We start from the raw sequence: 17,445 nt of genomic DNA, 5'->3' as shown, positions 1-17,445 counted from the left end.
AAGGACAAGATCAGTGCACTGTTTTCTTACAAATAACATACATGATGGGAGCACTTATCAAGAAAGGGGCCAAGCTCTGTAGCAATTAAAGTTTGGTTTCAGAGTTAAGAAATGCTTTCCATGGTGTAATGTACAGTAATAGGCAATATTAGCCAAACACACTGTCATAGATGTCTCTGCTTAAACTATGAAGCTCCTAGAAAATTTAAGTATGCAAAAGCAACACTTGAAAAATTATTAGAAAATGTGTTTGTGAATGTACATATCCAAGGAGACAAGGGGCTTGGGGTCTACTCAGACTTTACATCATGCTTACTCTACTGTTGGGTCTGCCAGATATTCTAAAGGGCAAGCCTGAGAAGTGACTGAACATTGGCTGTCAACATCAACTTTTAGGTCATAATACCCTTGAACAAGTTCTTAACAAGTCCTGTCGGGGGTCAGCAGTATACTGTGTGCATTTACTTCAATACCACAATTCATGGTGGGAGGGGTCTTGTTTTTCATCTGTAGAAGCACTTAATCATCTAAGAACCCCTTAAAAGTATTTATTGCTCAGACTTTGATTGGGTTTGAAGAACAAGTAAAGAAATCCAGTAAGACAGATAGTGGGTACCTTCCACTCAGCTGTATTCTGTCAGCAAGCTTGGAAAGCTGATCTGGAAGTCTTCTTTGTTTGATAACTCCCTCAGGTGTGACGGAGACCTCACACAGTGAGTACTGATCTGGGGTGGCAGTAACAGCAAACTCCCTGATTGCCTGAATGACCACTTCCTTCGCTGTGGTGTCCTTACTGATCATGATGTATCGGCTCTGCTGGTCAGCCTTAAAAACCCTAAGTACTTGATCTGGCAAGTCTGGGGGAAAGAAAAACCATGCATAAGTAAAACATTTTAATATATGATACAGCAAGTAAGCAAAGTAATCTGAAAAGAGCTCTCTAGAAAAGATGATGAACTTTCACCTCTCCCTAGAAAGCTCTAATAAAGAGCTCTTCAAAGATTCCACCATTCAACATGCTACATTACAAGGACACATGTTCCCCTAAGGATAACTACAGACAAATGCAAACACAACAGTGCACAACAGTATATGTGCAAAACTGCCACATTGGTAACAAAGAAAAAACCACTTTAAAACTGATATTTATTATAAAGAGAAGCCCATTAAACTGACCTAAAGTATACTTTCCATTCTATTTGAGATGACTTACTAATACCTACAAAGTGTTATTCTTCATTTTATAAAAGAGAAAACAACTTCAGAGAGATTAATTCATACATAGACTATCAAAATAATCTATAGAAGCTGGGAGTAGTGGCACGCACCTGTAATCTCAGTACGTAGGAGGTCGAGACAGGAATGCAGGCGGCCAGCCTCAGAAACTTAGCAAGACCCTGTTTCAAAATAAAAATGCTGTGCTTATAGTTCAGTGTTATAGCTCCCCTGGATTCAATCCCTAGTGCTCCCCCCCCCCACACACATGATCTGCAGAAAATGACAAGAACATGTTCCAATGATTTGTAATTTAATGTTCACCCTGGCTCTTATGATCTGATGTGATCACGCCAATCAGAGAAAGATACATATAATATTATTACCATTATGTTAGGGAAAAAAAAGATTATTGTAAGAAAGCAAGAGCAATACTAGTGGTGCTTACCGGGAGTAGTACTGAAGTCTAAAATGCGATGATGTGACTGCAGCAAATCAGGGTTACTGGATGACAAAGTTCCACTGACAGGCAATGCCGCTGGGATGTGTTTTGTCTGCCTGAGCCCTACTATGCTGTCATCTTGAGATTGACCAATCCCAATATCACTGAACAAAGAAGAAAATTTAAAAACAAATCATCAGAAAAAGTTAAAAAATTAGAAGCTATTACAGACCATCATAAAAGCAAGCCACAGCTGGGCGTGGTGGCGCACGCTTGTAATCCCCGCGCTTGGGAGACTGAGACAGGAGGATCGTACGGGTTTGAAGCCAGCCTCAGCTACTTAGTGAGGCTCTCAGCAACTTAGTGAGACCCTGTTTCCAAATAAAATATAAAAAAGGTCTGGGAGTATAGCCCGGAGGTTGAAAGCCTCTGGGTTCCACCCCCAGTATCACCAAAAAAAAAAAAAAAAAAAAAAAGGTAAAAATAAAAGCAAGCCACATTCCACTACATTTGCAATTAATTTAAGAATGATATTTATACATCTAGGTGAAAATTGCAAAAGCCACTCTTGCCAAAGCATATGTACTTCATTTGCTATTTCTTGAGTGTACTATGTCTTACTGAAACCTGTTTATAAACTAGGTAAAGTCCAATGTTAGTAGTTTTAGTGTACAAACATATTCAAGAAAATATGACCTCTGGTTTCTGATGGGACTGGACTTAGGAAGTACACTAAAAAGAATGCATCAAAATGATAAATTGTTTTATAACATGATTTCCAAGAACTAAAGAAGCTGAGTGAAATGAACAGAAGAGGAAAAATGAAAAATTTTCCTAATGCTATTTTCCAAAGTTTTAAGGGAAAAAATGAGATTACTATACAGTGAGCTCTACGGAAACGCTTACAAAGACATTATTTCTTAATTATACAGAACATAAAAGAGCACTGGTGCATGACGACATTTCCTAGTATCAAAGAAAAGGCAATGGAAACCCAATGACTTGTTGTGACTTTTAATGCTCTGCTCAAATATTCCAGTTATACTTTTAGGTCCCCAGAAAAGTACTGATTATTATTGATGGCTACAAAATCACTTACATTTATAGAATTCTATTACTGTGGAAAACTCTTGAAACATGATTCAACAATATATAAAAATGATTTCTAGGTTTGAGGATCAAGTGTTTCCAAAACAATGGCTACATTCTGAAGGTGTTTTTATGAACACTTGGAAACAAAAAAACAATTATACTAATGTCGGCATGTAAAGCTAAAGTGTCATGAATAAGATAATTTTAGTGTAAAACATTTATAGGTGAATCTAGGAAAAAATTAAATGTATTTAAGTACATATAGGCATGTACATAAAGAAACTTTAATGTTCCATGAAAGATATAACCTTCACATTAGTGGGATTTTAATTTTCAACCATATAAAGCATTCTTTGCCAAAAATACTAGACGTAATACATGACAGAAAAATCATTACTCTTTACTCCATCCAAGATACAGCTGACTGGGCCACTTCTGTCACAAATGACTATGACCATTACTCCAGCCACACCCCCAAAGAACTGCCTCCTGAAGAAATGCTTCTTAGCAACATTTCAATACCTCACATGATGTTCTAATTTTCAGCTTGTTGGTTATTTACTCATATCTGTTATCAAAGACAGAGGATACTCTTGGACTAAAATGTCTCTATATTCAAGACCTAGGTCAGAAGAGTTCCTCCCTGAGTATATCTTATTGTTCAGACTTCCCAACTCTTTCATTACTACTGAAACTGATTCTTAGTCTTTGTGATCTTGTAGTCTGTTCAGTTATTCCTTTCTTCTTCTGGGTTCATCAGCCATTCTCTCTCTAGCCACCTGGCAACCAAATCTGAATTCTATAATGCTTATGCCATGCCCTTTTCTTCCCCTCTATGCAAATCCTTCTTCCATTTCTATCCTTACCAATCTGTCAGTGTCTAGCACCTAAGATTATATACTTATATAATGCTGATAATGTTTAAGGAAATACACACACACACACACACACACACACACACACACACACCCCTACCTCAGTATATTTAACTAGGAAATTTCTCTAATAAAGAGCCTGGTTTAAAAAAATTCCCATAGGCAGTGTTATAGCTCAGTGGTAGAGTACTTGCCTATTAAGTGCAAGACTCTGGGTTTCATCCCTAGTACCAGATAAAACTAAAACAAACAAAACCTTCTACAAACGCAGGTTTATTTCTAGAAGAGAAAAGCTGAAGTAGTAACTAATTAAATAAGGTTTGTTACAATTTAATAGATTCTCAGTTCACTGAGCCCACCCTTAAATATATTTTCCTATTCAAATTGCATCACATGAGCCAGGCATGGTGGTACAGGTTTGCAATCCCCGTGCTTGGGAGGCTGAGACAGGAGTTTCACACAGGTTCAAAGCCAGCCTCAGCTACTTAGTGAAGCTCTCAGCAACTTAGTGAGACCCTGTTTCCAAATAAAGTATAAAATAAGTCTGAGAGGATAGCTTGGAGGTAGAAAGCCCCTGGGTTCCACCCCCCAGTACCACAAAATAAATAAATAAATAAATAAATTAATTAATTAATTAATTAATTAATTAATTTTAAAAATTGCCTCACATATATGATTTCAAATAATTTTCTAATAATTTACTTATTTAATTTCAGGCTTATCTTTGGGAAGTAGGAAAGGAATGATTCAAAACTTTTCTGATTTGTTTGTTCCAAACTCTTTGCCATATTTACTAATCACGGAGCACATGAAGCAAGTGCAGTAGAGGCTAGGGACCTCCCAAAGGCAACAGAGACATGCTGCTCCAGGGTGGCACTGTTCACCATGACTTCCCAACCACAGCTTACCAAATAGGTTCTATGCCCATGCTGGCCACAGTCCACATGCAGCTACTGAGCTCCTGCAGTACAGCTAGTTCAACTGAAAAACTCAATTTTTTTTAATGAACAAACACAGAAACTCCCTTTATTTTTAAGGTTAACATATCTCACAATAACTCAAGTACCTATTGCATAAAAAATTTGACCAAAACTGTTTTGCTTTATGGAAAAAGTGTTCTTAATTTTTAAAATTTGTATTGGTACCCAGGCGTGGTGGCACATTACTGCAGTTCCAGTACGTGGGAAGCTGAGGCAGGAGGATCACAGGTTTGAGACAAGGCTCAACAAGTAGCAACTGTTAGCAAGACTCTTACTTCAAAACAAAAGATAAAAGGGGCTGAGGATGTTTGTTGCTCAGAGGTAGAACAACTCTGGGTTCCATCCTCAATACAAAAAAAGTTCTATTTGTACACTGTAGTGACGATTCACAACAACTTGATATTTCCCTCTACGACCCCCCCCTTTCCCTCCTCATACATCCTAATGTGGTTGCAGTGGTACATTTATATACAAACATGACATTATTTGTTCTATTTCCTTTCTCTTTCCTCTTTCTACCTTCTGCCCTCTTCCACTAATTCTACTGGTCTCTCTTCATTTTCATGAAGTCCCTTTCCTTTCCTACGGTTTCTCTCTAGCTTCCACATATGAATGAAAACAAGTGGCCATTGATATTATAAGTTTGGTTGATCTCACTCAGTATGATGTTCTGTTTACATGTTTCCTCAGTGTTTTTAACCAATACATCTAATTATTATCCTGTTTCTTTTCCCTTATCTAGTGTTTGAGTATCTTTCCAAATATAGAGAATAAAATTATACGTCGCATTTTCATACAGTGTTTCTTGCCAACATCCTGTACTGAGGATGGATTACATTCTGATTCCAACTTGTCATATTTCTATTAATACTTGTTCAGGGTCATGCTGACTTTTGTTTAAAAAAAATTTTTTAAGGTTCATATTTAACTCATGGTCAAACATGACTTTAAGTTTTTGTTATTGTTATTATTCTGGTAAAAACTCTGCATTTGGGCTATTTTCTCATTAAGCAGGGTTACCTAAACCAGGTGTGTGTGGTAGCACAGCACACCTATAATCTCAGTACTGGGGAGACTAAGACAGGAGTATTGCAGGTACAAGCACAAGCTTTGGCAAGTAGTGAGACTCTTATCAACCTAATGATATTCTGTTGCAAAAAAAAATAAAATGCCAGCTGTCCTAATCTATTTTTTAGAAACATAATATAAACATATCCTCCAGTCTATAAATAATACCATTAAATTCATTGCTTATCCAAAGAATTTCCAATCAAAGTTTTTTAGAAACCACCAATAATTACTCAACAGTTCTATGGGGCCAACAAAAGTCTGATACTCAATCCATCAACAGTATATTTTAAATCTCTAACGTGCAGATTAAAATTTTATCTGAAAAAGCTGGGTGTGGTGGTGCACGCTTGTAATCCGAGCATTTGGGAGGCTGAAACAGGAGGATTGCAGGTTTGTGGCCAGCTTTAGCTACTTAGGCCCTTTGCATCTCAGTGAGACCCTGTTTCAAAATAAAGAATAAAAAAAAAAAAAATAGGGCTAGTGATGTAGCTTGGAGGTAGAATGTCCTTGGGTTCCACGCCTAGTACTGCAAACAAGAATTACCTGAAATACAGTGTGTGTGTGTGTGTGTGGGGGGGGGGTAGGTATTGGGATTGAACCTTGGGGAATTCTATCTCTGTGGTATTCCCCCAACCCTATTTTATTTATTATATATTTTTAGAAAAGTCTTTATAGGTTGCTGAGAATCTCACTAATTTGCTGAAGCAGTCCTCCAACCTGTAATCCTTCTGTCCCACTTTACAGAAGTGCACCACCACACCTGGTTTGATTGGGTTTTATAAAACATCCTTAGACTTGGGGATAAAATTTAAAAAGTAAGCAAATAAGCAAAATATATTTAAAAAAAAAAAAAAGGTCAGGTTCCCCTGCAACTTTGCCTAGCCTAAGCCCTGATATAAACAAAAAGTCAAGAAAAAAAATTCAAGACTACACCTAATACTCTGACTGGAGTTGACTGAAAAATATGAGTAGAGGACTGTGCTTTGTTATTAATGTCTTGGTAACTGAAAATAAAAGAGGGGGTTAAAAAAAGAATGGCAAGAACGAACAAAGGAAACTGAGAGATGCCATGATTTGTTCCCTAAAAGAGATGCAATGATTTGCATCTTAAAAAGATGTTATGGAAGAGATACTCCAACACAGAGACACAGTATCAAAACCTCCAAATGGTGAGAGACAGGAAGCAAACTCTCACTTCTAGAATTCAACTGAGGGAAAAAAATTGTTCAAATGGAAACTGGAGTAGGCAAGTGGCAAAACCAGAAAAAAAGTGATCATTTTATACTGCCTCTAAGCTCAGCCTGAAACATTTATTAGACTCATGTACAAGGACTAATTATGCCAATAATATTGCATATCATTTTAACACAAATAATGAACAGAAAATCTATACAGATACTTACTTATATGGTTTCTGAGGCAAGATACTGATCCGAGTCTTGTCGAGTATTTTTTTCAGCTTGTTCCTTCCTCCAACAGTGTTGGCTTTACTTTTCTTGTTTACTTTTTCAAGTCCTATTACCTGTTCTACATCAACAGCAAGATCTGGGATGGAGTAGCGACTAGCCTTTTTGATGTCTCCAATTTTAGGAAGGTGAGGGGCACCATTTCTTTTTTCTTCTGATAATCTCGTTAGAAGTTCTTTAAAAACTAAAATAAATAGAAACAGAAACATCACAAAATACCAATTATAAGAAATCTGAAAAATGCCAAGGCAACTGTGAAACTTGAAAATATATGACAAGTATAGATGCCAGTTATCAAAAATAAAGTCCTATAGAAAAACACTGGTCCAAAGACTACCACTAGGAATCTACTTTGTATGTTGTTCTTATTAGAGTAAGTTTAAAAACAGCAGTACAAGCCAGGCAAGGAGGTGCATACCTATAATCCCAATATGGGAGGCCGAGACAAAAGGATTTCTGTTACAAGGACAGTTCCAGCAGCCTAGTGAGACCATGTTTCAAAAACAAAATAATAAAAAAGGCTGGGGGTAGCTCAGAGGTAGGATGCCCCTGGATTCAATCCCCAGTACCATCCCCCCTTCCACACATACACACAAGAGCAGTACATTCTTTACAAATATTTTAGTATTTATGAATAGAAGATATATTTCATTTATCAATAAGCAGATTTAAAAAATAATTTCTATGGCTGAGTGTGGTAAGCACACTTGTAAGCCCAACATTTGGGAGGCTGAGACAAGAAGATCCCGATTTGCAGAAAGCCTCAGCTACTTAGTGAAGCCCTTTGCAACTCAATGAGACCCTGTTTCAAAATAAAAGAATAAAAAATAGGGCTGGGGGCCGGGCATGGTGACACATGCTTGTAATCCCAGCATTTGGAAGGCTGAGAGAGGAGGATTGCGGTTTGCAGACAGCCTCAGCTACTTAGTGAGGCCCTTTTCAACACAGTGAAACCCTGTTTCAAAATAAAGAATAAAAAATAGGGCTGGAGGTGCAGCTCGGAGGTAGAATGTCCCTGGGTTCCATCTCCAGTACCGTGTGTGCACCCATGCACACACATACACAATAATAATTTTTACGATTGTTTAAGTCAGTATATTTTTATTTACATTTAATTATAGCTTTATAGTAATTTTATTGGTACTAGGGATTAAAGCCAGGAGCATTCTACTTCTAAGTTATACACCCAAACCTATTTTATTGCTTATTTTTGAAACAGGGTCTCACTAAGTTGCTAAAGGCCTTGCTAAATTACTGAACCTCTCTTTGAGCCTCTAGTCCTTCCAACTATTGAGAGTATAGGCCTGTGCCATCATGTCCAACTAAATACTGATTCCTATATTTGACTTCATTCATGATTGAGATCTAAATGTTGGGAGCGAAAAAACCCGAAAGGAGAAAAATGAAAATATGCAAAAATACTTACCAAATAAATTGGTTTTCACAGTGATGGATAAATGTGTGTTGTTTCTAAGAATTTCCATGGCTTTTGACAGCTGAATATTTTCAAAGTTTTGACCATTTACTTCTAATATCTAAAAAGGAATTATAAAATTAATGTCAGTATTACCACTAAAAACTAAAGATACCAAGATCCCCCTTAAATCTCAGTTTAGAAATATCATACCTGATCCCCTCGCTTCAAGCCTGCTTCAGTTGCTTTGCTACCTGAGTCAACACTGTCAACAAAGATTCCAAAGCCTTTCTCAGATCCTCCAAGTAAAATGAAAGGCAAAGGAGCTTCTCGGGATGGTTTTGTTAATGTCATCAATCTTCGCTTTGCTTTAGCTGCACATGCAATATTTAACAGCCTTAGATGTCCACCCATTTTCTGTAAGAGTTCAGAAACAGATTGGTCAATTCACAAACAAGAGGTAAAGAATGAACTTAAGACTGATCTTTAAAAAAAAATCTCAAATATCACCTCTCTTTCCAGATTATTTTCAAATTCTTCTAAAAATCGAGTCATTGCAGGATCTCCTTCAAAGTCATTGAAGTGATTATTCACCCACAGTAATACCACCCGTGTAACCTGAAAAGGCAATTCATTCAATAAGTTTCCTCCTTTGTAGTGCTAAAGATTTGATTGATCATTTGAAAAAAGAAACCTAATTTTCAAACAAGTTACCTAATAAAACAGAATAAGAAAAAATAAAACCTTCAAAAATTTTATCTATATAAAAATGACCTTTTAAATTTTTTATATGTATACTTTAAATACAGACTTTAAATTGCTTTGCAAGGAAGGATCTTGAATTTGTGAGAGAATTTAACTTACATTGTGTTTTACATTCAAGCATATTTGAAATAAGTCAAAATAAAAGCAAAATAGGCTTAATATGAAAGAAAACAAAAACTAAAAAGTAAAAAGACAAGAAAAATGAATAGCCTTAAGTCTTAAAATATCTCTAAGAAAACAGGTTGTAGAGGGAAGGCGATATGAAGACCTCTGAAGTTTATCATCCAATCTGGCTTTGACAGCTCTCTAGAGCTACAAAGAGGGTCTGCTTAAAATGCCATGCCTGCGGCTATCAGCTATAATGAAATACTGCTCTAATACTTCTTAAAAAAATATAACTTTTACCTGGCATAATTATTTACCAAACTAGAGAATGTAGATTCCCACAGTATTCAGACGTTTTGTTATGTTTTAACATATCCCTAAAAGAACTAAAGACTAAACATTTGGCAGCAAATTTGTTGGCTTTTGCATTTAAAGAAAAAAAAAGACATTATTAAGGCCAAAAGGCCCAACTTAGTAGTCTATAAACATCACTTTTTTTTAACTTACAAAGTACATTTATGTATTCCATTAATTTAAACATAATAGTATGACAAGTATATCTTTAAGTTCACACATACATACAATATATACACACGAAGGTTGGTGGCAAATCTGCAATCCTCCTGTCTCAGCCTCCTAAGTACTAGGATTATAAGCATGTGCCACCATGCCTGGCTTATGTTTATATTTTAATACTTCATATTAAAGAGCCATAATAGACTCTATTTCCAACCTTATCCCTGAGGCTCGGGTCATTAAACCACTCCAATAACTTTTTGCCCACTTCCATTGGGCTAGAAAGAAAAGTCCGATAGGTCAACAAGAAGTCTTCTATGAAGGTTGGATCTACTACTGAATGCTCTTCCACCAAATGCATTGTCAACCTTTCTGAGGTGCCCTGTAACAAATAAGAGGTTTAATAAATAAATAGCCTGAGGTTTAATAAATATTTAGCTTGAATAAATAACATTTATATGGCATCTCCTTTTTAAATTCTGGGACTGAAACCAGAGTTTTCTATCTCTGAGATACATCTTCAGCCCTTTTTATTTTTTATTTTGAAACAGGTTTCACTAAATTGCTGAAGTTGGCCTCAAACCTGTGATCCTCTTATCTCAGCCTCCCAAGTACCAGGATTACAGGCATTTACCACCATGCCTGGCTTTATATGTATACTGACAACAAACCTTTGACATAAAAACAAGTGGGTAGTAATACAGATAATTAAGAAACTGCTATTCACAAGGAAATGTAGTTTTTTAAAAATTCCTTTTCTTTTAAACAACAGATAACCTATAGGCGCATGATGTTTGAAAAGGAAAAAAAAAAAAAATACTAAGCTGCTATACCCGATTCCACCCCAAACTTCCCTTCCATGGGAAATAGCCTTACCTTGATGACAATATGGCCCTTCCTTGTTCCAGTCCGATCAAGTTCTCGGTGTTCTTTGACCATAACAATCTCTCCTTCTTCTTCAACTTTTTGCATGTTCTTTTCTACTTGATTGAGGATACGGCAGTAGTCTTGCTGAGCAATGCAGACAAACTGGAATAAACGTCACATGTTAATGATAAAGTGCTTGTGAAAGACCTAGCTGTACGAATAATTCAGTGTTTTAATTATTTAATACTGACATTTTTCCCTGTCTTTCCCATACGTTCTAAATTAATGCAGTAATGAACCTTAATCAGATTTCTCTACTTATAATGTATTTTTTCCTTGTTTAAGGAAAGTTTCAGTTTGAGAGTATTTATATGTACTTCACATTCAAAATCCTAACAACCTAAAAAGTTGAAAGACAAAATTAAGAGTCCTTGTTATGCTTTTATAGTTTAAAAAAGAAAATGTTTATACATACATATGGACATATACTATATATGTTAATATGTACCAAATTACATATATAATTTGGCTTTAAAGATTTTAAAGGCAAAATTTTAAATTAAAAGTTTTATAAATTTTCTAATCATAAGAATGAGAAAAAGGTCATAAAACAAGCCACATATTTGTTATGATTAAAATCATTATTTCTTATAGCATGTATTAAAGGTAATCATGCTTTTAAAGAAGAATTAGCAATATGCTTATCAATTAATTATTCCTCCATGGCTCCAAATATTTTAGGTTCAATCACTTAATGTAATTACATTTCTTAATAGTTATAAAAATCACTGTGCTCTTTAAATTTTGAATAAGCGTGGTACCTTTTCTCATGAATGTAAGAAATGAAAAGTAAGGAGGTAGTTAAATTATAATGTATATAAAACAAATATCTGGTTGCATGGATGGTGGTGCACACCTTTATCCCCAGTACTTGGGAGGCTCAGACAGAAGGACGGCAGGTTCAAGGCCAGCCTTAGCAACCTAGGGAGACTCTTAGCAACTTAATAAAACCCTGTATCAAAATGAAAACTAAAAAGGACTTGGGACATAGCTCTGAGGAAGAACATTTCTGGGTTCAATCCCCAGTACCCGACACATTTTAAAAAATGGCCAAATTTGATACAATTATTCAAAATCATGTTTTCATGGGCTATTTAGAACTGACTTAATTCATATTCAGTTTTTTAAAAGTGCAATACCAAATATTATAAAAATCACCATTATAACTATCCTTTCATAGTAGCCTTGCAAAAAATAAAGAAATTCTCAATTTATGCTTTTAGTCATATGATTAGGAAGGTAACACTGTTATTCTCACTGTACAGAGAAAGAATAGCCTACTGCCTCACAATTACATTTCGGCTAATGTGTGTGTGTGTGTGTGTGTGTGTGTGTGTGTGTGTGTGTGTGTGTTGGTGGTAATGGGGTCCTGGAAACCCTTCTACCTCCAGACTACACTCCCAGACCTATTTTATATATATTTTTTTAATATGGAAACAGGGTCTCTTAAGCCAGCGAGGCTGGCTTTGAACCTGGGCAATCCTCCTGTCTCCACCTCCCAAGCACAGGGATTACAAGCATGCGCCACCACGCCCTGCTCAGCTAATGTTTTTAAAAGTTACACACACATATCAAAGTCTTGAGTCACGGAAGGCTCCGATGCCAGCCGCTGGCCCCGGCACCGGCCTAACCCCTCGGCAGGGTCCGATCCCAGCCTCAGAGGTCCCAGCACCAGCCTTGCCTCGCGGTTAGCTCCGATCCCGGCCACGCTGACCCTGGCACTGGCCTAACCCCTCGGCAGTCTCCGATCCCGGCCTCGGAGGCCCCAGCACCAGCCTTGCCTCACAGCAGGCTCCGATGCCGGCCTCGCTGGCCCCAAAACTGGTCTAATCCCTCGGCAGGCTCTAATCGTGGCTGGCATCGGAGCCTGCCGTGAGGCAAGGCCGGTGCTGGGGCCTCCGAGGCCAGGATCAGAGCCTGCCGAGGGGTTAGGCCGGTGCTGGGACCAGCAGCCGGCATCGGAGCCTTCTGTGAGGCAAGGCCGCTACTGAGGCCTCCGAGGCTGAATCAGAGCCTGCCGAGGGGTTAGACCGGGGCTTGGGCCAGCGAGGCCATCATCGGAGCCTGCCGTGAGGCAAGGCCAGTGCTGGGGCCTCTGAGGCTGGGATCGGAGCCTGCCGAGGGGTTAGGTTGGTGCCGTGGCCAGTAAGGCCGGGATTGGAGCTCACCATGAGGCAAGGCCAGTGCTGGGGTCTCCGAGGCCGGATTGGAGCCTGCCGAGGGGTTAGACCAGGACTTGGGCCAGCGAGGCCATCATCGGAGCCTGACAGGAGGCAAGGCCACTACTGGGGCCTCCGAGGCTGGGATAAGAGCCTGCCGAGGGGTTAGGCCAGTGCTGAGGCCAGAGAGGCCGGGATTGGAGCCAGCTGAGGGGTGAGGCTCACGTCGGGACCAGCAAGACCAGAATCAGGGCCTCCCATGAGGTAAGGCTGCTGCTTGAGCCAGCGAGGTCTGGATCAGTCCACCGGGTAGCCAGGCCACTACTGGGGTCTTCAAGAGTGGGATTGGTACTTGCAACACAGCATGCACAGAGAAATATCAAAGAAAATAAAAATCAGATGCTTCCCCTAATCAGCAAAAACTAGGAGGAAAGGGGCAACAGGAAGAGGTCAAGCTATAGAAAGGGCCCTATAGTGGGGCAACTAAGGTGACCAATCAGAGGGTATGGAAGAGAGGAAGATGGAGCCTCTTTAAAACGCAGGAGGTACATAAACAAATGTATCAAAGTTAATCACCAAACAAGCATGGGATCGAGGGAGGGGGAGGGAATGGGATGGGGGCTGGATGAGGGCTAACTGGATGATGTGGGCTCGTATATCCTCTCGAGTATTGTACTCCAAAGTGATATATGATTACAATGCACCAATTAAAAAAAAAACTTGGTAGCATTATTCTCTCTCTCTCTCTCTCTCTCTCTCTCTCTCTCTCTCGCTCTCGCTCTCGCTCTTTGTCTTCTGGATTAGGGATTGAGCCCAGGAGCATTCAGTCTCCAAATTACATCAGTATACCAATTTTATTTTGTTTTTAATCAGTCTTGCTACTCAGAGTCTCACTACTTTGCTGAGGCTAACTTCAAAACTGTAATGCTCTTGGGATTACTTACAAGCATGTACCACAATGCCCAGCTTAACATTATTAATTCTGAGCAATGCAAAAGGACTCTCATTTTACTTAATATACATTTCTATATTTTTCCATACCTTCTCTTTTTAAATTTTTTATTGGTGCATTGTAGTCATATATCTTAATGGGGTACAAGACAGTAGAGGCATACATGCCTCTTCTCCAACTCCCACCCTATTCCCTCCCCCCTCCTTCCTTCTTAAGTTTGGCATAGTGATTGACTTTGATGTTTGTGAATATACAAGATGTAGGGAATTTTCCTCCTCCCCGCTCCCAAACCCCTCAGTTAGGTCATCTTATTTGCTCATCTATGGTTTCAACTCCTCCTATGACCCTTCTTCTCCCTGGTTTCCACAGATTAGGGAGAGCATCTGATTTCTTACTTTTTGTGACTAATCTCACTTAGCTCAGTGTTCTTCAGTTTCTCCATACCTTCTGTAGAGTTAGAGAAGTTACAGAATTAGGAACAAAAGTCCAGATGACTTTACACTGCAACACCAGGCTGGCACTGTCTCACTAATTTTTCTATCAAGCATTTAAAAGCAAAAGCTAAAATTTCAAAGACAGGCATTTTGTGTATAAGTAAATATGAATAGTTTAATTACTTTTTTTTTTTTTTTTTGCAGTACTGGGCATGGAACCCAGGGGCATTCTACCTCTGAGCTACACCTCCAGCCCTATTTTTTATTTTTTATTTTGAAACAGGGTCTCACTGAGTTGCAAAGGGCCTCACTAAGTAGCTGAGGCTGCCCTCAAACCATGATCCTCCCATCTCAGCTTTCCAAATGCTGGGATTACAACCATGCGCTACCATACCTGGCTTAGTTTAATTACATTTTTAAGCAATCCATTTCTATAATACTGTACATATTTTGAAATAAGTAGTCCCTAGCCTCTTATCTCAAAAATCTTTATTTCTTTTTATGCAGCAGAAAATTGTTCCCTGAGTCTGAATAAGAGATTTAGGAAGGTTTTATCTCCAAATAATTTAAGGTGTTCAATTTTAGGGAACATAATTAAATAATCATTTCCTCATTTATCTTCTATAAAATAAATATATCCCTGAGTTAAAATGAATAAGTAGATAAATGTATGAAAGAAAATGCTTTTTAAAGAAAAATGTACTAAAATTAATCTTCTTGACTAAAGATTTAAGGAAATCAGAATAAATCTGACTTAAAATTCTTAGTATCTAGATAGATGTTTTGGAATTTCTTATATAGCAAACTAAAATACTATCCAAAAAAATTTCAAACTGAATTTCTAACTGGCCACGCAAAACTGCTATCTTAAAAAAGTTTAAAAGCATTTATCTTTTAAGTTAACAACTTATTTTTGCTTTAAGAAACTTATAGATCTAACATAAAATCTGTAGGTAAAATTTAATTTTAACTGGTATGATGAAATTGGTTGGAAATTTGTGAACTGTTTTAATGAGGTTTTAGGTTTAGACCGCTACAAAAACATTAATATATTGTATGATCTTAGAACCCTGACAAAATAAAAATTCAAACAAGATTTTACTTCTTAAAGATCAACAGCAAGGGCTAGGGGCATAGCGCAGTGGTACAGCACTTGCCTAGCATCTGTAGCTGAGTTCCATACACAGCACTGAGTGTGAACAAAAAGGCAGCCATATGACATTATAGAAAAATCACAGATGAGTAAAGGAGCAAAATTAAACCTCAACCAACACACTATATAGTTCATTTTCAACTTATTCCTTATTCAAAACTACTTTTAATTTCAAAGTATCATATTAGCTCCAGTGGTCCCTAATGCTGAAGTTAGGTTAGAGAGGTTAGGGGTGTGGATGTGTGTGACTGTGGATTAAATCCAGGGCATTCTACTTTTGAGCTACACCCCCACCCAGTCCTATTTCATTTTTATTTTGAAATAGGGTCTTGCTAGATTAATGAGAGTCTCCGTATTTGCTGAGGCTGTCCTCAAACCTGTGATCTTCCTTTTCCAGCCTCCCAAGTACTGTTATACAAGCCTGTGCCACCACACCCACCTAGGTTAGATCTATTTAAATGTGTACTTTTGCATCCTATAGAGGAAATTCATACCTGTTGAAATTAAGTATCCAAATGTTTACTCTCCATAGTACATACACAGGTAGTAAAGAAAAGCAGGGGGAAAAATAAAAGGAGAAGAAGGATAGAAGAGAAGGAAAGGAAGAAAGGGACATAGGAGAAAGGAAGAAAAGAAAGAGCTCTATACAGGGAGTGGAAAGCCATTACTGACCACTTGGTATCATAGGATGTCTACACCAAGCTCTGAGCTTTGTCCTTCACACCAAAAGGAATAAGAATAGACACTAGAGAGTAAAAAGTTGAAGAAAACACAATGGAAGGATCAAGAACAAAACAGACTTGAGGTCTTAGGATCCAAGTAAACAGAAACAATGTTAAAATTAATGCATTCACCATTGTGTTCTTTGGCTTAACATGAGCTCAACCATTACCCAATACTAATTTTGAACTCCACTGAAATGTTAGATAATGGAGGCCATGTTCATTATGGTCAATAACTATTGATTCCCCAAAATGTGGTCAGTAGATTAAGAGCAACTATCAAGGCCATTTTATAATTGTTTCTAAGAAGAGCAGCTAACATGTTTTCTGACAGATACGGAACATTTTAAGAGAAGTACCTTAAAATACGATTCCAACAAGCACTTAAAATGTGTAAATTCATTTTCCATCCCTGCTGTATTCATACAAGATAGAATATCTGGACTGAGCAGATGTGTTGGTAGACATCCAGGAGTGATTCCTAAAATCCTTGATTTAACATGTTCCTTTTACTGTGGCATGGAGTAAAGTAGAAGGCAGAGCTTTCTCTAGCAGGTTACCTCACCTCTGGCCCTCTCTATTATTCTGGGAACTTTATGTTAGGAGTTATAAGGAGTCTGGTTTTTTTTGGGGGGAGGTGGCGGGGGAGGGAAACAGGTGCGCGTGCACATGCACGCGCACGTGTGTGTGTGTGTGTGTGTGTGTGTGTGTGTGTGTACGCGCTCCTGGTGGATCAAACCAGGAACATTCTATCTCCAAGCTACACCACCAGCACTATTTATTTTGTATTTTGAATGAGGTCTAGTTCTGAGGGCCTAAGTTGCTGAATCTGTGAACCTCTGATTTCAGCCTCCCAAGTATAAGGAATACAGGCATGAGCTACCACACTAGGCTTAATTCTTCAAATCTTAAGAATTTTGCCCTGAAACAAGGCCTAACTTTCTGTCACTCTGAGTTTTCTACAAATTCTTCATTCTGAAATTGATTACATTTTCTTCCCTAATATAAAGCCTACTTTCTCTTCCTTTCCCAGATCTCCAAGATAAATGCTTAATGTTACCTGGTAATGTGACATGGTTTACACACACTTTAATACTGTTAAATAACATTTTATTAATTATTCTAAAGTATTTATATACCTCATATCATTTCAGTTG

At 37.9% G+C, this 17,445-nt stretch overlaps 1 protein-coding gene across 6 annotated transcripts in view; it reads right to left on the bottom strand.

Moving 5' to 3' along the window:
• RAPGEF2 (Rap guanine nucleotide exchange factor 2) overlaps positions 1-17,445 on the bottom strand; it is a gene marked incomplete at both ends in the record, with an annotated part of 267,933 nt that overhangs the window by 21,702 nt on the left and 228,786 nt on the right. For all 6 annotated transcript variants that reach the window (XM_080697997.1, XM_080697998.1, XM_080698002.1 and 3 more), the window contains 8 exons: positions 617-857; positions 1,664-1,821; positions 7,079-7,325; positions 8,568-8,676; positions 8,769-8,972; positions 9,066-9,173; positions 10,159-10,323; positions 10,818-10,970. In XM_080697997.1, the coding sequence (XP_080554123.1) occupies positions 617-857; positions 1,664-1,821; positions 7,079-7,325; positions 8,568-8,676; positions 8,769-8,972; positions 9,066-9,173; positions 10,159-10,323; positions 10,818-10,970 (1,385 nt within the window). The remainder of the gene's footprint in view (positions 1-616; positions 858-1,663; positions 1,822-7,078; positions 7,326-8,567; positions 8,677-8,768; positions 8,973-9,065; positions 9,174-10,158; positions 10,324-10,817; positions 10,971-17,445) is intronic.

This window comes from Muscardinus avellanarius, assembly GCF_963383645.1.
Source record: "Muscardinus avellanarius genome assembly, chromosome: 6".
Taxonomy (NCBI): Eukaryota; Metazoa; Chordata; class Mammalia; order Rodentia; family Gliridae; genus Muscardinus; species Muscardinus avellanarius.
The sequence above is the reverse complement of the archived record's forward strand: the minus strand, read 5'-3'. Positions and strand labels throughout refer to the sequence as shown.